General features: G+C 42.5%; 1 protein-coding gene across 2 annotated transcripts in view; it reads right to left on the reverse strand.

Annotated features, from left to right (window-relative positions):
• Positions 1-402: 402 nt before the first annotated feature.
• Positions 403-22,789, reverse strand: part of C2H5orf63 (chromosome 2 C5orf63 homolog) — a 29,551-nt gene continuing 7,164 nt past the window's right edge. For both annotated transcript variants that reach the window (XM_053292241.1, XM_053292242.1), the window contains exons 2-4: positions 14,578-14,695; positions 5,424-5,480; positions 403-3,589 (exon numbers count right to left, since the gene is read on the reverse strand). In XM_053292241.1, coding sequence (XP_053148216.1) covers positions 3,407-3,589; positions 5,424-5,480; positions 14,578-14,688 — 351 coding nt within the window. In that variant the 5' untranslated portion in view covers positions 14,689-14,695 and the 3' untranslated portion in view covers positions 403-3,406. The remainder of the gene's footprint in view (positions 3,590-5,423; positions 5,481-14,577; positions 14,696-22,789) is intronic.

Genomic DNA, 22,789 nt, shown 5'->3' on the forward strand with positions numbered 1-22,789 from the left:
AAAGATGCCTCTTTGTTCAGTTAGCAGGAGAAGCTAACCTGGCATTAGCTAGGTGCAGGGATGGCTTGCCCACCACTAAACAGCGACAACTGCATGTACTGTATGTGGACAGAGTACTGGTTCGAACCCCCCTTTCTCACTGTCTTTACAACAGGTGATCAGAACTATCAAAGCTGGTAGTGCTAACCATTTGTTAGGCTGGGAGATGAACCTTCGGCACAGTTGAATGTGCTCAGGCCACTGCTTCAGGAGTGCCTGGATCAGGGCCATAATACCAAGACACAATCCAATAATTTAAGTGCCACTTTCTTTGAAATAACTCTATGGACCACAACCATCATTTCCCTGCTTGTACAGTGGGGATAAAGTCTCACTCACAACACAGGACAGTTTTCAATATGAATGAGTTCATAACTGTAATGTGTTTAATTGTTCAAAGTGTTTAGTAAAAAGAACACAAATTGTAATCAAAGGAATCAAAGAGTTGAGATGAATGAGAGGGGTGAAGGATTTAAGGAGCCAGGGAGAGTACATAAAAGGAATATTAATCTCCATTTACCAACATTCTGTCTTTTCCAAAGATCTTTACAAAAAGCTAACAACTAAACTGGCAGCTGAAATATTTAATTTTCAGCATTAAAGATTATCCTTTTTAAAATACTCTCCAGTTTGCTGGGAAAACAGAGCCCCTCAAGCAGTTTCCTTTACAAAAGAGATTTGTAAAAAATATCTCAAAGATGGAGTTAACTGGGATTGTATACAGCATCACAGAAGTCTTCATTTAAAGTAAGAGCACTTCCTCTGATGTGATAGCCACTCAATTTATTTTATCTACATGTTTGTGGGAGTAAAAGCCAACCACATCAAGGACTGTCATGTAGGGTCTCTACCTCATGGTTGCTGCTTATATTTAACAAGGCATAACTTACTAATTAAGTCTTCTTGTTGAAGAGTAAAATAAAATAATAAATAAATAAATAATGTAGAAACAATGTCAGCCAAGATAAATGATTCATAAACCCCTGCTAACTTTGCAAAGAGGCACCTTTTAATGTGGTGATTCTCTTTATTTAGCAGGGGGAGAGTAACTGGCCCTATCCACCACCAGCATAGTACCTCCAGTGACTGTTGCTGGTGTCTATTTTATGTTTCTTTTTAGATTGTGAGCCCTTTGGGGACAGGGTTCCATCTTACTTGTTTGTTATTTCTCAGTGTAAACCGCCCTGAGCCATTTTTGGAAGGGTGGTATAGAAATCGAATAAATAAATAAATAATCATTCTTCAGCCAAACTAGCAGAGATGAGACTGTCAAGATCAGTCCCATGTGCTTCTTAACTAAAAGCAATGTGCAATTCCAGCAACTTAAATGAGATTTACTGTATCAAATGGCTCATATTCTTCATAGCACTAGTACAGCAGAACAGAGCAGCCAGCATACCTGCAGAAATGCTGTCTTGGAGCTCAGCTAATGTGTTGCTGAGCAGCCAAATGCATGTACAAAGGGAGGGGAATGATTTTCACCATTCTCTCTTCCCTCCAAATGTGTTTTTTTGGCTTCATAAATATGTCCCCAAGGGTCACGCAGCTCTCAGGGACATACTTTTGAAATCAAAAAGTACTTTTGGAGGGATATGAGAGCAGCAAGAATCACTCCCATGCCACATGAATTTGGTTGCTCAGCAATACTCTGAATTCCAAGTGTTTCTGCAGGTACACTGCTCTGTTCTGCCATACTAACACACAGAATGTGAGCCAGTGTAAGGAATTATCTTGGCTGACATCTAGACTAAGTTACTCAATATTACTACTGAAGAGTTTCTCTAAAGGACTACTGAGTTTCAGTAGGACTTCCTTCATGTAACTTCTTTTTTGTACATGAATCTCTTTTTCAGCTGTGTGAATAGGGCTTTCCTTCTGTCCAGTGAATCCAAAGGCCTTAGCCAAAACTCCTGGGCAGCATCCAGACTCCTGGATTTCGACTCCTGGCGCCCACAGAGCCCTGTGGTTTTCTTTGGCAGAATACAGGAGGGGTTTACCATTGCCTCCTCCTGCGCAGAATGAGATGATGCCTTTCAGCATCTTCCTATATCGCTGCTGCCTGATATAGTACCAGCGGGGATTCGAACTGGCAACCGTCTGCTTGTTAGTCAAGCATTTCCCCGCTGTGCCACTTAAGCTGACTAAGTAACACCAAAATCAATGGGACAAATCAACCTTGACTAACTGAGACTGGATGCTACCTTGTTTCTACAATGTTAGAAAGTCCTGTATCCTATCCCCATGGTGGCAATTCAAAAGAAGAATATGAACAGCCCTTATCATGGTAAGGAACTATGTGTTCATATGCACTTTACTTAAAAGGGGTTTTGCTTGAGTCTAAAAACAAACTATGCTATCTTAAGCTAGCAGACTTACAAGGAAAATTGTATGGCCCACATGATGTGCAACACAATGACCGTGTGACCAACACGTTGGCCAGTTGGCCAACGGTGCTGCACATATTGCAGGCAGCCCTGGTAATGTGGCCCAAAAGGGAAGCTGTGCAACCATTAAAACACCATACCTGAAGTTGCACAACACACTTCCAATGGAAACAATGGAAGTTGTGTTCTGCAACTGCAGGCAGGCTGTTTTAAGTGGTTGTGCAACTGCTCTCCTGCGCAACTACCTGCAGTGTGTATGGCGGCACTGGCCATTTGGCAATGCCACTATTGCGTTGCACATCATGTGGGCCTATAGCTTTTAATAAGTACAGAATCAAAGGGAAAGCTGGGACAAAACAGCCTATTCAGAATATTCAATCTGTTTTCAGGGACAACTGGAATTCTGCTAGTTCAGTTACACCAATACATTTCTGATCTGATGTCGCTTATATTCGCTTCAAAAAACTTAGACTTTACCATTAATATACATGATTACATAGACATATCAGTGCTATATATCTTGTGCAGGGAGGCAGGGGTTATCGACTACATCCAGGTGTCAGAAAATTTACAGTGCTGCTCTAAGATCCCAAGCAGATGCCTTTGAAAAAGTATTGTCTTTTCCACCTAGGACATTACTTTCTTTTTCCCTTTGAATATGACAAGCTGAAATGCATCATTAAAGTCAACAAGCAAAGCTATACGCAGACAAAACTGTCACACTTCTTCATTGTTAGCAAAAGGCTAATTAACAACAGAGGAAAATTTCACTGTATCTGTCAGCCTTTTTGCTTCATTAAAAAGTCAAGCTATTTAGTAGTCAAAGAGTCTGATGGGCTTGAACATAGCTATAAAGTCTTATGGGCTTCATTAAGTTACACAACAGCTGAATTTCATGAAATTGATGCAGTCTTATCAGTAAAGGCAGCAATACAGAATCCTTTAGATACTCCTGCAAGTTCACAGTTTGCTTCATTTTTCCTTCACCTGTTGCCATCATTGTCTTGCAACTCCAGCTTCAACAGCTGATCCTCCAGTTTTTCTGTGTTCACTCGATGCTTCATTAGAAATTGCCCATTCAAATGAAAGACAGGTATATCATACTTGTACCTTTCATACCAGACTGAGTTGGCTGGAAGCATGATGTCTACTTCCTGCAAAACAAACTGTTGAAGACAACCAGCATTAAATAGCTCATCTGTTTAAGCTCACAAGCACAAATACTTCACAACAAGTGGCACCAAGGTAACTGGGCTATGCTTTCAAGGAAGCATATTTAGGATCAGGATGTTTTCTAAACATTCTTAGGATCAGGATTGTTTTCTAAAGCGGACTTTAGAAAGCAATAGCTAAGATTTTGCTCAGCAACTTTGGTCAAGTGTACCTACTAATTCTCCAGCAAGCATTTATGAAGCACAGGAAGTTTGAGTACAGGGATCTTGGAACTGCTGGTGTGCTACCATGAAGAGGTCCTTGAGGAACAGTTCTCAAACCAGTAATTCCAGAAGTCAATTACACCGGTGTAAATCACTTTTAAAAAAAATAAAATCTGCAGTCTCTGGAAAGAATCTGAACTTTTAATCTACCTGTAATCTAGGCTATACATCATAGCTTGGGCTCTCCCTGCTGCCCACATCCCTTGGATTATGCTATGCGACAGATTGGTGCTATGAGCCAGTCTAGCCTAGAGGCCCACAGGCACCAATGTGTACTAATGGTGTCCTCTCTAGGGATGTGCACAAACTGGTTTGTTGCCTCCTAAGCGACACACATGCACAGCAGCCAATTGCATGGTCAGAAACACCATGCTGGCCACACACATGGCTGTTGTGCACACGGCCATGTGTGTGCCACTGCCGCGTGCAGGCTGCAGGGAGCAGAGCAGCCATGTGCGGTCTTTTATACAGCGAGCACCGCATCTGGAAAAGCAGTGGAGCAGCGCAGGAGAAGGTAAGGACCTGTTTATCTGCTTTTTAAGTGAACCGTTCCCCGTGCTGCCCACAACTGCCTGAGTCCATTTGGGCTTATCCCTAGTCCTCATCACAAAAAGTTACTTTGAGGTTTTCAGGAAAGTCTTACAAAGCTTGTGGAGCCCACCTAGCCAACAGCTTGCTTATTAATTTTCATTGAAAATATTTATACCCTGGCCCTCCAGTACACTACTGTTCAGGACAGCTCACAAAATTAATAAGATGGATACAATATAAAATAGAAAATAAACTACATAGGTTAAAAGATCACGCTAAAACCACATTTAAAAGTTACTCTTTTAAAAGTTGCAAATTAAAAGTTACAGGTAAAAAAAATTTTTTAAAAAAGCTTTTAAAAACCGATCAGGTATAAGAAGGAGATAAAACATTTAAAAGTCTCTCTAAAAAGATGCATCTTTAGTTGTCTTTTTAAAAACACCGAGGGAGGGAACATGGCAGATCTCTTCTGGAAAGGTGTTCCAAAGTCATGGGGCCACAACCAAAGAGGTCCGGTTTCTAGCTCCCGCCAATTGGATCTCTGTTAGTGATAGGGCCATGAGCAGGGCCTGGAATACCAAGTGGGGACCCTGGCAGGTTCATATGGGCCTACAACTCAAAATTCGGTGTATATAACAGTATACCCAGTGGGGAATACAGTGAGGATGTATTTCTGAGTGACAAAAAACCAAATGCCTGATCACAACTTTTTTCAGGCAATTATTTTGTTGGAAATTGCACTAGGAGTCTGAAAGATGACTATTTGGGTTTCTTTTTTCTTTTCCTTAATAGTCCAACGATCATTGTTGGTGCTACTTTCCAATGTATGTAAATAACAAAATTTGGAAATGCTTTCTGGAGATTAGTTTTATGGAAATCAGTGCCAGAAATGAATATAAGTTATTTGAAGAAGAGCAACAGATGCAAATAAAATCAAAGTCCTTTTCTTCTCCAGAAAGCATCTCCGATTTACTGTTTAAACTGTGTGTATTGCTGCACACATTCGTAAAAATATAGGACTGTGTTATATTACCTTGTGTTTATATGGGTCAAGCACCACTTTGGCTTCATCACACAAGGGGCATGGATTCTAAGGAGGGGAAAAAATCAGATTGTAAATAAATGAAGCAGTGGGACACATGTGCCCCCTGGTTAACATATCTGAAACAACTGATCATGACAAGATCTTCATCACTGCCATAGCCAGTTATGTATTAAGATGTCACTTGATTTTTTAGCTCATAAGAGAGGGAGTTAGGAGCAAAGGAGACAGGTCTATCCATCCTCCATTTACCTTAATGATAGCTCAATCCATAGTGTGGCACAAAGAGAAAACAGTTGCACCAGAGTAGGATCAAATGGACCAAGGTTTGCAACATTACATTAAGGCATGCAACAGAATTTTCCTAATCGTGAATGAGCTAACCCAGCATTTCCCAGCCGGTATGCTATGGCACACTATTTTGCCATACAATATTGCCCAGTGTGCCACACTGACTCATTTTGAGTCCGCTCCAAAACTGGCAAGTTTAAACTCGCCCTATAATGCACCAAGATGGACATGCCTCTCCCAGTGCATAAGGGAGTGGGTCAGTTCCAAAAGTGAGGAATTTAAACCCTTTTTTGTGCTGACTCGCTCCTGTATGCACAGGAGACATGCAAGGGATGTTTCCAGGAGGGATGCAAGGCTGGAGGAGGAATTAAGTGAAAACAAGCAAATAAAAATCAGAATATAAAGTGTAAAGTGCTGTTTTTTAAAAGTATTTTAATTGGTTTTAAATGGTTTTAATCGTTTTTGAGTTGTTTTTATATTGTTTTTAGTATTGTGTTTGAATTGTGGGTTTTATGTCTTTTTAAAAAGTTGTACACCGCCCAGAGCCTCTGGATGGCGTGGTTTATTTATTAAATAAATAAATAGATAACATGGCTTTGCCACTGCAAATCCCCCCCCCCCAAGGTATGCCTGTATTGGGGGACAGTGGCCCCAATTTTTTTAAGTTAAAAAAAAATCACTTAAGAACACATGCCTTGGGATTAAAAAGGTTGGGAAACACTGAATTAGCCCATTCACCATAGGAAGCTGCCTTATACCGAGTCAGACCATTGGTCCATCTAGCTCAGTATTGTCTACACAGATTGGCAGAGGCTTCCCTAAGGTTACAGGCAGGAGATTCTATCAGCCCTATCTTGGAAATGCCAAAGAGGGAACTTGGAACCTTCTACATACAAGCATGCAGATGCTCTTCCCAGAGTGGCCCCATCCCCTGAGGAGAATTTCTTACAGTGCTCATAGATGTAGTCTCCCATTCAAATGCAAACCAGGGCAGGCCCTACTTAGCCAATTGGACAATGCATGCTTGCTACTACAGGACCAGCTCTCTTCCTGTAGCCCAACCTGGACATGCTGCCAGGGAATGAACCTGGGAAACCCTTCTCAGAGTGGCCACCTTACAGTGCTCACACAGGTAGTCTCCCATTGAAATGCAAACCAGGGAAGCCCCTGCTTAGGCCCTGCTCTGCTTCTCAGAGTGGCCACCTTACAGTGCTCACACAGGTAGTCTCCCATTGAAATGCAAACCAGGGTAGCCCCTGCTTAGCAAAGGGGACAATTCATGCTCGCTACCACAAGACTAGCTTGTGGTAAGGATTCCATAAGCAGAATGGGAAGGGTACTTGTTTACACCAACCTATATATTTTTTGAATTACACTGTGAGAGACATGCCAGATATTTAGTATGCACCTGTCTGCACCCTGTAACATGAGAGACAGCTACAAAATTTTTCACCAGGTGCACACACATACAGGTGAAATTCGAAAAATTAGAATATCGTGCAAAAGTCCATTAATTTCAGTAATGCAAATTAAAAGGTGAAACTGATATGAGACAGACGCATTACATGCAAAGCGAGATAAGTCAAGCCTTAATTTGTTATAATTGTGATGATCATGGCGTACAGCTCATGAAAACCCCAAATCCACAATCCCAGAAAATTAGAATATTACATGGAACCAAGAAGACAAGGATTGTAGAATAGAACAATATCGGACCTCTGAAAAGTATACAGTGTACTGTGCTTGATTGGCCAGCAAACTCGCCTGACCTGACCCCATAGAGAATCTATTGGGCATTGCCAAGAGAAGGATGAGAGACATGAGACCAAACAATGCAGAAGAGCTGAAGGCCGCTAATGAAGCATCCTGGTCTTCCATAACACCTCATCAGTGCCACAAGCTGATAGCATCCATGCCACGCCGCATGAGGCAGTAATTGCTGCAAAAGGGGCCCAAACCAAGTACTGAATACATATGCATGCTTATACTTTTCAGAGGTCCGATATTGTTCTATTCTACAATCCTTGTCTTCTTGGTTCCATGTAATATACTAATTTTCTGGGATTGTGGATTTGGGGTTTTCATGAGCTTTACACCATGATCATCACAATTATAAAAAATTAAGGCTTGACTTATCTCGCTTTGCATGTAATGCGTCTGTCTCATATATTTGTTTCACCTTTTAATTTGCATTACTGAAATTAATGGACTTTTGCACGATATTCTAATTTTCCGAGTTTCACCTGTACCATACAATTGGGTCCAACTGCAGTTTCTCACAGTGTATTGCCACAGTCAATACCAGGGCTGCTCAACTGAGGCCCCTCATGAAGATGTTGTTGTTGTTGTTGTTTACAGTGTCAGACGTGTTATCGACTGGTTTGTTTTATCCAGACATCGAGTCCTTCCCAAGGACCTGGGATGGCTGAATTTTATTATCAGTGTTGTTGCTGTTATTATTATAGATATCATCACAGAATATAGGCTGTTCCCAGTAAAGCTGCTTTTTGTAATTGGCTGATGGTGATTTCTGTGGCCCCTATGGTGTTGAGGTGCTTTTCAAGGTGTTTTGGAATTGCACCTAGGGCGCCAATTACCACTGGGATTGTTTTGGTCTTCATAATAATAATAAAAATGGTCAATATTTGCACAATATAAGTGGAAAATCAGACATCACCAAGACCTGGCAATGGCTTAAGAATGGCAACTTGAAGAAAGAAACAGAGGATTTAATACTGGCTGCACAAGAACAGGCACTGAGAACAAATGCAATAAGAGCAAAAGTTGAAAAATCAGCAACAAACAGCAAGTGCCGCCTTTGTAAAGAAGCAGATGAAACAGTGGACCACCTAATCAGCTGTTTTAAAAAGATCACACAGACTGACTACAAACAAAGGCATGACAAGGTACCAGGGATGATACACTGGAACATCTGCAAAAAATACAAGCTACCTGTAGCCAAAAATTGCTGGGACCATCAAATTGAAAAAGTTGTCAAAAATGAAGATCCAAAAATATTATGGGACTTCCGACTACAAACAGACAAACATCTGCCACACAATACACCAGATATAACTGTAGTCGAGAAGAAAGAAAAACAAGTGAAAATAATCGACATAGCAATACCAGGGGATAGCAGAATAGAAGAAAAAGAAATAGAAAAAATCACCAAATACAAAGATCTACAAATTGAAATTGAAAGGCTGTGGCAGAAAAAGACCAAAATAATCCCAGTGGTAATTGGCGCCCTGGGTGCAGTTCCAAAAGACCTTGAAGAGCACCTCAACACCATAGGGGCCACAGAAATCACCATCAGCCAATTACAAAAAGCAGCTTTACTGGGAACAGCCTATATTCTGCGACGATATCTATAACCATTGACAATAAAATTCTGGCATCCCAGGTCCTTGGGAAGGACTCGATGTCTGGATAAAACAAACCAGTCAATAACACCTGTCTGACTGTGTAAACAAGAAATAATAATAATGTCTGGATAAAACAAACGTCAATAACACCTGTCTGACTGTGTAAACAAGAAATAAATAAATAAATTAATAATAATAATAATAATAATAATAATAAAATTTCAGCCATCCCAGGTCCTTGGGAAGGACTCGATGTCTGGATAAAACAAACCAGCCAATAACACCTGTCTAACTGTGTAAACAAGAAATAATAATAATAAATAATCATGAAGATATTGGCCTACAACTCCCATAATTCCTGGCTACTGGCCACTGTGACTGGAGAGTATGGAGTTATAGTCCAAAAACAGCTGGGGGGCCTAAATTGAGCAGGCCTGGTCTGTACTATGTGAAAAAGACTTGTACCTGACTCACACATTAGATTAGCAGCAGATACACACTTTCCTGGATAGCTTCTACCCTGTAACATATAGTGCAATTCTCAGGAGTACATAGATTAGAAAGAAGAGGGATACTCTTTGCCATTCACACCATGTGTACGATAATGTGGAAAATGTACATTTGGGAAGGCACAATTATTTGCAACTGCACTTGTCTATGATTACATGTTTACAGATGAACATTTTCCATTCAGACATCACAAAGTCACCATGCAGGCACAAGTAAGATGAAATGAAATTGTGTCTGCTATGCAGAGTATGACACAACCTTTCAACAGTTTCAAGATGGTTCTGCTTGACAGGCTTGGCAGTAGAGTTTCACTGCTTTTTCGTCCTGCAGGGAAGGCCCTTTTGACAGCCCTTGCTATTTTACAGGCCATATAAAGGACAGGCATGGACTGTGCTGTACACATGACTGGCTCCCTACAGCAAGGGTGAGATATCAGCTTCTCTCCTGAACTTCTAGGTTCCCTTGTGTGTGGACCAGTGCCTAACTGGGAAGATGGGAAGCTGACAATTGGACATTTGCCACGTGGGACACACCTCCTCTTGTCAAATCTCAGAAATACAAAATTCACAGAAGTCAAATTTTTATTCAGCTAGTGTAGGGGGAAAGTAACCTTCAGTATAGGTTTATATGTATTCAGAAAAGTTCATTTTTTGTCAACACAAGTAGATAACGCAGCTCTTTGTTTCTTTTACAAAGTACTGTCGCCAACTCACAATGCTCTATTCTAAGATGTCGCTCTAAGGGATGTCGCTCCAATGGGAACTCTGTCCAAAAACAATACTCTTACTGGTATGATTCTCAGCAGCCTAGCTTTAAGGAGTTTTGATGGAACATCAATTGCCCTTCCAAGAGTGCTCAATTGCTTCCTCTGCAAGTGGAAAACTGCATTTTCCATAGAAGAAACAGTCGGACCTGCTGGGCAGCAAGAAGTGAAATGGCAGATTTATCCCTTCAATGCACCCTTGTCCAGCACTCCTTCCCTTACTTAAAGACTTATCCCAAGTGGGACTGCACGGACCCAAGCTGAGAACACAATATTGGGCTATTACAAGAAAGCCTGAACTTTAGGGAAATAATTGTGCTTGGCAATTGCAGTGGTCCTGCATGTTCCCTCCAAAATACACAAATCACACACTTGCATAAGCATGCATTTAACAAAAGTGGCCCAGCTTAAAACACTATTTCCAGTTTGTTAGTGACAATTTGCCCTTAAAATTTTGACCTGATAAGACTCAGCATGTGCTAAAACATCACAAAAGACTCTCCCCCCACCAGCACACACACACACACACACACTTAGTCATTAACCTCTCAAAGTAATCCCGTTATTCACCACCTCATGGCCTTTTGGATTATAAAATGCACAGCCAGCTGGCAGAGATAGACCTGCAACTTGTTTCCTCATAGAAGGAGCGGCTTTGAACAATGTTCCCAGTCATGCTTTGACTTGGCTTAATTGGGTCATATTAGCTAAATAAAAGACTCTGGGACCAAGTTTGTCATTCACTCCATAGGACCAATAATCTTTTCTATCAAACATTTTCTTCCTCATTTTCAAAAATTCATTTTTCACCTTGACAAAAATACTGCTCTTGTGAGTGAGCTGATTAGAGGCTCAGGCTCCATGATATCAAGACAAGTTATGATCTGCATGAAATGAGGAGTGGGCCAACAAAGAACCACTTCACACTTCTATTTAGCAGGGCGAGAGCAACTGTCCCTTTTCATCCCAGCACAGCAGCCCTTCCAGTAGCTGTTTCTGGTGTTCCCTTGTGCTTTTCTTTTTAGCTTGCAAACCCTTTCGAAACAAGGAAGCATCTTGTCTTTCCTTTATGTAAAACACGTTGAGAACTTCTTTGTCAAAAAGCAAAACATACATATTCTAAAAAGTGCCAATAGGATGTGCAGCCTCATGCCGCACATCCCCTGCTAACTGGGCAAAGAGGCACCTTTTACCGTGGTGATTCTCTTTATTTAGCAGGGGAGAGTAACTGGCCCTATCCACCCCCAGCACAGTACCTCCAGTGACTGTTGCTGGTGTCTATCTTGTGTTTCTTTTTAGATTGTGAGCCCTTTGGGGACAGGGAGCCATCTTATTTATTTATTATTTCTCTGTGTAAACTGCCCTGAGCCATTTTTGGAAGGGCGGTATAGAAATCGAATTAATAATAATAATAATGATGCCAACATTTCGCTTCTGCTAGGGCTGCTGTGCAAGTAGAATCTGGCCCCTGCAGACTTGTGCAGGAGCACAGTTGTGCAACAGCTCAGCAATGTGTGCCTGCATTTGTGCAATGGAGTTTCCATTGCTTTCAGTGGAAGTTCTGTTGCACTAGCACAGGTGGAACTACATATTACGTGTGCAGCAGCCCTGACAGAAGGGAAACACTGGAGTTAAACTGATCATAATATTAATAACAAGAAAGGAAGGGGAACTGGTCTTGCGGGAGTGAGCATACATTGTCCCCTTTGCTAAGCAGGGTTCACCCTGGATTGCATTTGGATGGGTGACTACAAGTAAGCACTGTTCTAAGCACAAAACGTAAGCACTGTAATAATATTTCCTTTAGGACATACGGCCATAGCTCAGTGAAAAGAGCATCTGCTTGCATGCAGAAGGTCCCAAATTCAATCCCAGGCATCTCCAGTTAGGGCTGGAAGAGACTCCTGCCTGAACCTTGGAGAGCTGCTGCCAGTCAGTGTAGACAACACTGAGCTGAGCTAGAAGAGAGGAGAGCTGGTTTTGTGTTAGCAAGCATAACTTTCCCCCTTAGCTAAGCAGGGTCCACCCTGGTCGCATTTGAATGGGGGACTTGATGTGTGAGTACTGTAAGATATTCCCCTTAGGGGATGGAGCTGCTCTGAGAAGAGCAGAAGGTTCCAAGTTCCCTCCCTGGCATCTCCAAGATAGGGCTGAGAGAGATTCCTGCCTGCAACTTTGGAAAAGCCGCTGCCAGTCTGTGTAGACAATGCTGAGCTAGATAGACCTATGGTCTGACTCAGTATATGGCAGCTTCCTATGCTTCTATGTAATAATCAATAATATGTTGTCAGATAAAGTTGATTATTTGTCTCAAGATGATGCTGGGATGATGGCTAATAGCAGACATCCCTTATGGATCAGATAAGTATGTAAAGAGGAGGTTTATCAGTGCCTTCTAGCCACTCAAAACTGGCAGCAACCAATACTGACAGCCAAAAGCACAGCCTCCATTTTCATACTATTATTAAGAATATTTATATACTGCTTTTTAAAAAACAAAAACATTATCAAAGTGGTTTACATAGTAAAAGGAACAACATAAGATGGTTCCCTGTTCCAAAAGTGCTCACAGTATAAAAAGGAACACCAGGTAGACACCACCAACAAACACTGGAGGGATGCTGTGTAGGGAAGTGCACAAACCGAGGTTCATGCACTGGTTTAGCACTGAACCAGTTCAGACAAGGTCTGAAACAGTTTGGTGCCAAGGGGAGGGGAACAGGGTCTTTTTAAAAAGGAGAGCAGGCCCTTACCTGCTCTCTGCCACTGCATGCAGCTTCCTGCTTCTCCCAAGAACCCACACCTGGCACCGGCATGCAGATGGCCTTTTGCGTGGTCAGCAACACCATGCTGACCACGCAAATGGCGACTGCATGTGTGGATGCCATGTGTGTGCTGGTGCCACACATGGGTTCTTGGGACAGGTGCCGCAGGCTAAGAAACCCGGCTAAGGGAGCCCAGCCCCGTTTCCCACAATCGTTATAACCTCTGTGCTCATGGGCAAGTCCAGTGGTTCAGTGGTTGCTAGCCCGCCTAAGAACCCCTCCCCTAAAACAAGGTTAGTGGAGTGCTTGCTCTGCTAACCCTGTTTTACTGATCGTGTGCCTCCACGCCATGGCGACACACAAGCAGACCCCTGACCGGGAGTCTACAACAAGCCATGCACTCACGTGGAGCATCCTGGGACTTTCAGGGGCCGTGTGGCCCCCGATCCCTGCCTCCCCTACCAGCTCCGTGACAGAGCTAGTAGTCATGTGGGCGGCTGCTCAGGGATGACTCTCTGCTCATGTGTGGGGAGAGTGGGCTAAGCCGGCTCTCCCCGCCAAGGCCAGTTAGGCTCCACATGTTGATCGTGTGTAAAGCCTCACTGTTTCCCTTTGATTTTCACTTCATAACCTTTCTCCGTAGCATACTTAACTGACACCAGGCTGGACAAAAGTGTGGGCACAAACAATGTATCCTCAATAGTCAGTTTCACTGTTTCTCCTTTTTGCAGTTTTCAGTGTAGCCTTGCAGAACTTCTGCCTTCAGCAAACATCTGCTTCCCATCAACTAGAAAAATTAGAACCTTATAGTTTGTGTCTAACTTGGGAAATCTTTCTCTTTCTTTAATCCAATTGCTAGTTGCGCCAGAATCAATACAAATTCCAACATTATGTTTTGTAGAACAAGCTCATAAATTCTTCTCTGTATTAGCAACACACATTTTATATTTGTCCGACTTATTCTCTCCTTGCTTCAAAGCATTTTTCTTTGTATGCTTAGGTTTCACCTCCTTTTTGGTTGCAAATTCTTTGTTCTGAGGACATTGAGCCTTAATGCATCTGGGACTCCCAGAGACAAAACACTTTTTGTTCTTTTGATAAATTTAAAAAGCATTTTCTTCACTTGACTTTAGTTGCTGCCCATTGCTCCTGCACAAATTGAAGTCTTCCAAGCTGTTTATTACAAACGGCAAACTCAAACCATCTTTGGCTTCCAATACATTGACAAGAGACTCAAAATACTCAGGGAGACTGTTCAATAGCAATCCAATCTGAACTATAGCAGGCAAAATTACTTTGTGTGCTTGTAGCTGTCGTAAAGTCTCCAACATCTCATTTACACGTTTAGACAAATCCCTCCTTTAATTTTTTATTACACATCTTTATAATTTGGCTTTCAAATCTACATTTTGGAGCACCCTGTTTGGTTTACTCAACAATCTAGTATTTACCTTGGTGAACAATGTTAATACTGGTAAGTTGGTCCTAGCATCACACACCAGCTTCCGCAGTGAACTTGAACGCTGTGCTAGCTGCAGTGTCCAGCTCTGAAACCAGAACATCTTTATCCTGTTGAAATAATAAAATATCCCCCTGCAATTACATGCATGGTACAGTTTAATTGCTAACCATAAGTTATATATTAGAAGACAGCCACCAGATAGCAATGATGCTTCAATGAAAAATCTAAAACATAAATGCAATTATAAATCATTTTCACAACACCCTGAGAAAAAAGGGGTTATTACAAGGCAAGCATAATAATGTAATGCAGCCCAAGAAGCACTGTTTAAAATTTACATTACATTTTCTTGCTGTGATGTCTTTTTTAAATTCACTAACGCAAATGCTGGTATAAATACATTACAGTGTTTCGAGCAGACACATGCCAGAAAGAATTAGCTAGTATTAGCAGAATACAAAGTGCTACGCTTTGAACCCCTCTTACTCTTACTGCATTGCTTGACATAAAATATTTGTAGCATTTCAAAATTATTCTAATAAACAAGCATTACTGTACTTTGCTGAGATGTTAAAACAACATTCCCTGTGGCAAACACAAAATACAGACAAGATTATTTAACTCTGTAATGCAACTTAAAAGTTTAGAAATTACCTTGTGTGTTACAAACCCCCAGTGAATTAATATATGAAGTAGGGAAGTGCCATTTTGCGATTCGCCATCCAGAATGCATTACAGCACATCCCTAATATGAAGGATATGGGGAGCTTGTTTAATATAAGCTTAAATTTTGTAAGGAAAAGAGTGTATCAAGTATTATCTGGAAAAAGGATCTTATGAACCAGTTATTGTATAGGTTTTGTATAGGTTTGTGCATCACCCTTGAGATTTCTCTTCCTCTTGCTTCTTTTTGTTTTTTAGTGTCATGATTTGTAGCATGTAAAAAGACTCTTTCACAATCCAGCACAGAATTAGGAACACTTACACAAATTGATATCACTGATAGATTATTTATTTAGTATTATAATTATACTCTACCTTTCTTTCATTATGCAATGAAAGCTTGAAAGAAATCTAAGTGTCATTAAACCCATCATTACAATAGAATGCACGGGTGGAGGAGAAGCAGTGTTCCCTCTAAGGCATGCACATGTGTGTGCGCACAAACCTTTTGATGTCCACTCAGTTAATTTTAGATCCCACTCAGAAGGACCTATTCTGAATGCACATGTGCACACACTGCCTTGATACTGCCGCCCAGAACAAAATTCATTCGGTGCACAGATGAAAAGATTAGAAGAAACACTGAGCAGAAGTGGTCCTTTTATCTTTAAAAATTAGTCACAGGGCGTCCAATTGGGAATGTGGTGCACAGCGAGGAAGGGATTCATATTTTCCTGCTGCACTATTTTCACCCGCAAGTCACTCCCATGAAGTAGACATTCATCCCCAAATGCGTAATTTGCAGCAAATCACCACAGGGAAGAAATTGCTAATTCAGTAGCAAATTGCTATTACTCTCTACTGGGAGAGGTGATTTTTCTGGGTGAGAAAAAGTTCTCTCCTTGCCACACTCCACATTCCCAGGCCAGATCAGGGGCTTCCAAAGCTAATTTTTAAAAGCTAAGAAGACCACATGCAGTCAGCTTCTGCATTCAGTCCATCTTGTAATCATGGGTTTGATGTCATATTGGCTCAATTGTGACCTGTGTCTACAATAGCATATTTTATTTCAGAGTTGATAAGAATCAACCCATGCAATCCATACTGCGGATTTATTCAGTCATGGTTCTAGTTTTCGGTATATGGATTGTGTTGGGGATGGGAGTAGAGGTGAGATGTCAGCTCTTTATAACTAACATAAGAATTATTAATCAGTTGGTCAGAAATATGAAGTGTGATCCAGGCACCCACTGCAGCTCTTAATAAAAGAACGCCCACCCACCGCCAAAGAGCAACAGCAAACCCCCACTCTTTAATAAAACAGGGAAACATGAAAAAACCTCAAGTTTCAGAAATAATCACATTTGTGCAAGGGAAATGCACAGATATTGTCCTTAGGATCAAATTAGGTTCAATGTGCTTTTTTACAGTGATTAAGGATCTGTAAAGGATTGGTTGGGTAACATTTTTAATATCTGTATTAAGAATAAATTAATTGTAGCTTATTTAACATGCTGGATGGAAGTAAAATTATGAGACATAATTATAAGCTAGAAGGAAATAAAAATATACTGTGACATAATTCTTGTTCATGTAGTTAGCTCACTAAATGTGACATTTTAACCACCAGTCATTTAGCCAGAGAACTTTCTTAAATCTGAAATTGGCACTGAAGTTCATTGCTCTGACTGGGGACTTTTCAGAACAGGATGCAAGTCAAGGCAATCCTTGAAGGGTCACATTCAAATCAAGTTGGACTGAAAGTCAGATCAAAAAGACCAGACAGTAACATGGCAAGTTCATAAATGCCAAAAGCTCAGAGATGAGTATGAACAAGAAGGACGACAGATAGGCGGGAAAGAGATAGAGCAGGTTGACATGGCGAGACAGGCAAAGAAAGAAAACAGGCAGGAGAGCAAGCTGACAAACAGAACCTGAGAAATAGCAGCCAAGGAAATGTTCTCTTGCAGAAGTGAGGGATTTTGTGCCTGTATTTTTAATGCATTGGTGATGGAGTCAATCAAGTACAGCTTACCAGAGAACTTCAGCTAGGTGTAGTGGTTAGAGTGGCAGACTAGGACTTGGTTCAAATCCCTACCCAGCCATGAATTCACTGGGTGGCTTTAGCCCAGTCACTCTCTCTCAGCCCAACCTACTTTGCAGGGCTGAAACCATACACACCTCCTGAGTTAATCCTAGAAGAAGTGTGAGCTACAAAAATGGAACAAATAAATCTACAATTAAGTAATTTATTATCCATAGCAGTAAAGGCTCATGCAAGATTTTTCCTGAGCCCCAAATCCCCTGGTGTAATGTGACTGCCACCGTCACACATTTCTGTGGAAGGCAGGTCTGTAATTAACCCCAAGTTCATTGTAACAAACTATACAACTCCCATGCCATACTGTGATTCTTGTGCATGATTCTTGTGCATACACATCTGTGATAAACTTGTAACCATATTCCAGAGTAATTAATACCTATGCCCTAGGGCAGGGATGGTCCTCCCAGTAAGAGATAATCTTCCCAGAAAGAGATATTGTGGTTGTGTGCTGAGTTGCAAGATCACCACAAACGTGTAATTGCAAGAGAAGATGTGTGGACTATGCACCAAAAATGAGAAATGGCAACACATTTATTACATAAACAGTCCAAATGTGCAAAAATGCCCTTAATGGACAAGAAAAAAGTATTTTGTAGTACTTTCAAAAATGTGTATTGTTTGTTTTGCATGTATTATTTGAAAACCATTTTTAACCATAAGCTTTTTTACAAGGTTGTTACCCACCCTGAGCCTATGTGGATAAAATGTGCTATAAATCTAAAATAAAATAAAATCTTCTAGAACTCCTTGCATTCATCTCCCTTCTCATTCATCATTTTGCAAAATGGCTATAACAGTCATAGAGATGTAATATAGAATGCCAAAACTTGGCCAGTGCTATATTCCAGGAAGCAAAGCGGAATAATAAATCCTCGTTTATGCTATAAATAATCCATGATGCTAGAACCAGCTATAATTTAGACCAATTAATTGCATGTTTGTAAAACTAAGAGATAAATAGGTCTCATTTTTCAGTTGCCCATTTTTAATAATGACATTTTAAAAAATAATCCCAAAGCTTCAAACTAATGGCTTGCTGTAGCCATTGGATAGTGAATGGCACATTATTAACCACACTCGTGGGGATCTGGCATCAGCGGAAGAAGATTTCATGGGGGGGGAAACCAGATCATTTTTGACTAATTATGAGTGCATAATTGAGAACTAAAGGCAAGACACCCTGCTGAAAGGGAAGGCACAATTGCTTTACATAAAATAAATATTATTGAAAATGTGATTCATTTATATTAACACTTGAATAAATCTCCAAATTCTTAAGTGTTTTAATAGCTGAATGATTTTGACTATTCTAGTTCTACTTGGATGCTGGTTTCCCTAAAAAGAGAGAGTGTCTGGCCAGCTGGCCTGCCCACATCCCACACCAACCTCAGAAGTATGGAGGGAGCTGAGGAGGGAGCCCACGAGCTGAGGAGCAGTGTGAAGACTTGGACGTGGTGGGTGCCTCTCCAGGAACTGTCTCACAAGTGGGGAAGCACTGAAGCTGGTGGAGTGGCTGAGGAAGTCGATTGGGGAGATGGAGTATGCGAGATGAATGCAGGGTGATTTGATGGTTGAATATAAGAACAGGGAACAGGTGGAGAAGTTGCGGCTTACTTCCTTGGGTAAGAACAAGGTGCAGTATCAGTTTCCTTGATTTGTGTTGGAGAAAAAGGGGGTGATCATGGGGGTGCTGCTTGGAATCTCCAAGGCTGGATTCAGAAGATTTTGGAGGAGGAACGGGTTGTGGAGGTTAGGTGATTACCTTTTAGACGGGATGGGGAATCTTGCCCTTCTGCCTATGTCTGTTTTTGGATCAAGGGGCGAGACCTCCCTGAGACAGTGATTATAGGATTTCAGGTGTTTTGGGTGCAGCCAACATCCCCCCTCCACTTAGATGTTATCGATGTCAAAATTTGGGACATGTGGCAGCTGTGTGTCGGAGTCAGATGCAATGTGGGAGATGTGGGAAGCAACACCCCTTAGAACAGCATAAGAGTTATCAGACTCCAGTATGCTATAATTAGGGGGGCAGATCATAGCCCTGGTTTTAGGCACTGTGCAGTTGCTAGGCAAGCCTGGGATTCAGTCTCTCAGGGTAAAGCAAGGGATTTCATATGCTGTCAAACTTTACACAGAGCAGGCTGGAGGTGCTGATCCCCATTTCAGCGCCCATCTCTCCCTCACCTCTGACTTCGGCTGGAGGGGAGGCTCGGGGGTGGCTAGTATAAGGGTTGTTTCAAAGGAGAAGTTTGTAGCATTTATGGTGCAAGTGGTTAACTGCACGACCAAATTGAAAGGAGGTCTGAAAAGATGGCAATTATTCTGAGGGCGGCAGGAAAGTATTTGGATGTGGAGGATTTGGCTATGGAGAGACTATGCAGTTTATTAGGACAACCAACAACATCGTGGTCAGTCTGAGGATTTTAAGTTGGAATGCACATAGTCTACTTGCACACAGTCAAGAACTGAAGTACTTTTATTCTGCAGGAACCCCCTCAGTTAATTTGTATACATGAGATGTCGCTTACTAAGGAATTGAATTTTGTGTTGCCTGGCTGTGTGGCTCTTCGCAAGGGTAGAGATTCTAGGAGGGGTAGTGGAGTGGCTGCTTTTATCAAGGAGCTCTTTCCCCTAGGGGTGTGTCCGAACCGGTCCGGAGGCCATTGTAAAGGCCTCCGAACTCTCCAGACCGGTTCGGACCTGGCCGGTTCGGTCCGGGTGGAGGGGGTTCCTTTAAGGGCGGGGAGGGTTTACTTACCTCCCGCCGCTTTGCCCCCTCCATCGCCCGTATTTTGTGTAGAAATTGGGGCGGCAGGAAACCAGCCGCCCCCGCCGCCCCCCCCCGCGCCTGGATTAGGGGCCAAATCGGCCCAAACTACTGCCACAGCCACGGCCGCCAACCACCCACCCAACACAAGGCCCGATTTCGGGCTAAGGAAGCCAACCCCAAATGGCCGATGACGGGCCAAACCGGCCCAAACTACTGCCGCCGCCGCCCACCCGCCCGAGTCCTCACCTAAACAAGGCCCGCGTCAGTCGGGCCAATCAGGGCCCCACAATTCAAAAAGGAGAGGAGCTCACAAACAGAGCTCCTCTCTCTGCAAAGTCTCGGCCGCTACTGAGGCTTTGCGTGCAAAGGATGCCTGGGAGTTCTGCCGGAGGCCCGGTCTACACGCTGGGACGAGGCCGGGTAGACCGGACCTCCGGTGATCAGAGGCCCGGTCTACCCGGCCTCGTCCCCTGCCGGCGGGTATACCGGGCCTCCGGCGGAACTCCCAGGCGTCCTTTGCGCGCAAAGCCTCAGTAGCGGCCGAGACTTTGCAGAGAGAGGAGCTCTGTTTGCGAGCTCCTCTCCTTTTTGAATTGTGGGGCCCTGATCGGCCCGACTGACGCGGGCCTTGTTTATGTGAGGACTCGGGCGGCTGGGAGGGTGGGCGGCGGCAGCAGTAGTTTGGGCTGGTTTGGCCCATCATCGGCCGTTTGGGGTTGGCTTCCTTGGCCCGAAATCGGGCCTTGTGTTGGGTGGGTGGTTGGCGGCCGCGGCAGTAGTTTGGGCCGATTTGGCCCCTAATCTGGGCGTGGGGGGGCGGCTGGTTTCCTGCCGCCCCAATTTCTACACAAAATACGGGCGCCAAGCTGGAAAGCGGCGGGAGGGGTAAGTAAACCCTCCCGCCGCTCTTAAAGAACCCCCCCCCAGTGCCATACCGCAGTTGGCGGTTCCGTGCACACCCCTACTTTCCCCCCACAGTGACCTAACACAGGCACACCGTGCTAAGGTGTGTCTGTGTTAAGCCAGGGAACAGAAAGGGGACTAGGGTGCTGTCACCTTCAGCCCGTTCCCACAGGTGAGATACACAAATCTTACAAATTTTCTATTGGTGACTCTCCTGGAAGGTGATCAGGGCCATCAGGAAATGATTTAATAAACTTCCAGAAGCTTTATTATTATTATTATTATTATTATTATTATTAATTTATTTGATTTCTATACTGCCCATCCAAAATGGCTCAGGGTGGTTTACACACAGAAATAATAAATAAATAAGATGGATCCCTGTCCCAAAAGGGCTCACAATCTAAAAAGCAACATCAGATAGACACCAGCAACAGTCACTGGAGGTGGATAGGGCCAGTTACTCTCCCCTTGCTAAATAAAGAGAATCACCTTGCTAAAAAGGTGCCTCTTTAGAAGTAGGTATAAGAAGTAGGTATAAGCAGCGAGGTGGTCAAATTTGCAGATGATTCCAAACTCTTTCGGGTAGTGAAATCCAAAACGGATTGTGAGGAGGTCCAAAAGGATCTCTCCAAACTGGGTGAATGGGCAACAAAATGGCAAATGCGGTTGCAAACAATGCAACAAAGAAATGCAAGGTTCTGTTGCCCAAATGAAACAGCATTATGAGAAGTGCGAACCTACCTTATAAAAAGGAAACCTATATCTATCTATGAATATGCATTAAGGTTATATGAGAACAACAAGAATGAACTTTTACTAGAAGATGATGATTAAAAAGGCTCTTTCTGAACAGTGATTTAAATCATCCAAATAGAGTCCTTATACGAAGCGAATCATGATTTAAATCGTGATTTAAACTGATTTGATTTAAATCAACTCAACCCTGGCCCTAATCGGCTTATTGTCAGTAAGATGTCAATGGTATCATTCAAGTCTGAGTAGCCCAAAAGCATCATCTTCAAACAATACAGAATACATTTTACTAGCCTCTAAAATGAAATGGCAAGAGTTAGCAGCCAGTATGTCTTTATATACACTGTCGCATTCCCAAGCAGTATGTCACAGTTTTAGCTGGATGACATTGAGAGATGAAATAGTGTGGGTTGAGATCCCCCAGTGGGTCACAGGAATCTTGTGATGGCTTAAATCCAAATAAAAGCCCAGTTCAAGGTTCAGCTGGTATGTGCACCTGTGGCCATTTTGCTGAAGGGTTGCTGTCACTGCAAGATGCAGTCAGCATTTCAATTCTTCTCGGAATAAATGGTACATAAACATGTCCTTTCTTAGAACTTTAAAATTCTGAGGATGTCATTCAGCCAAAGTTTTGACACACTGCTTAGGAAAACAACAATATCATAAAGACATGCAGGGCTTTCAACCCTTGCCATTTCATTTTAGAGGGTAGTGCAATAAAACTGTAAGAACTCAGCTGACATTTCCAGAAAGTTGCTAAGCCTGATAGTGCACAAGTTTGTAGGAGAGTTAGGAGATTTTCTTCCTTTTTTGAAAGACTTAAAAGTAGTTGTGGGGGCCCCATATTGGACTGGGGCCACAGTGGTGGGGAGGAGGATTTAACCCTAAATGCCCAATACAGCTGCACACGCGTGCGCGCGCCGCAAAGGGCGCATGCACGCCGCTAGCTCTTCTCTGTTTAAGGCTTAAAGGACAACGACGGGGGCAGGGGTGGCAGGGAGGAAC

Source organism: Hemicordylus capensis, chromosome 2, assembly GCF_027244095.1.
Source record: "Hemicordylus capensis ecotype Gifberg chromosome 2, rHemCap1.1.pri, whole genome shotgun sequence".
Classification (NCBI taxonomy): domain Eukaryota; kingdom Metazoa; phylum Chordata; class Lepidosauria; order Squamata; family Cordylidae; genus Hemicordylus; species Hemicordylus capensis.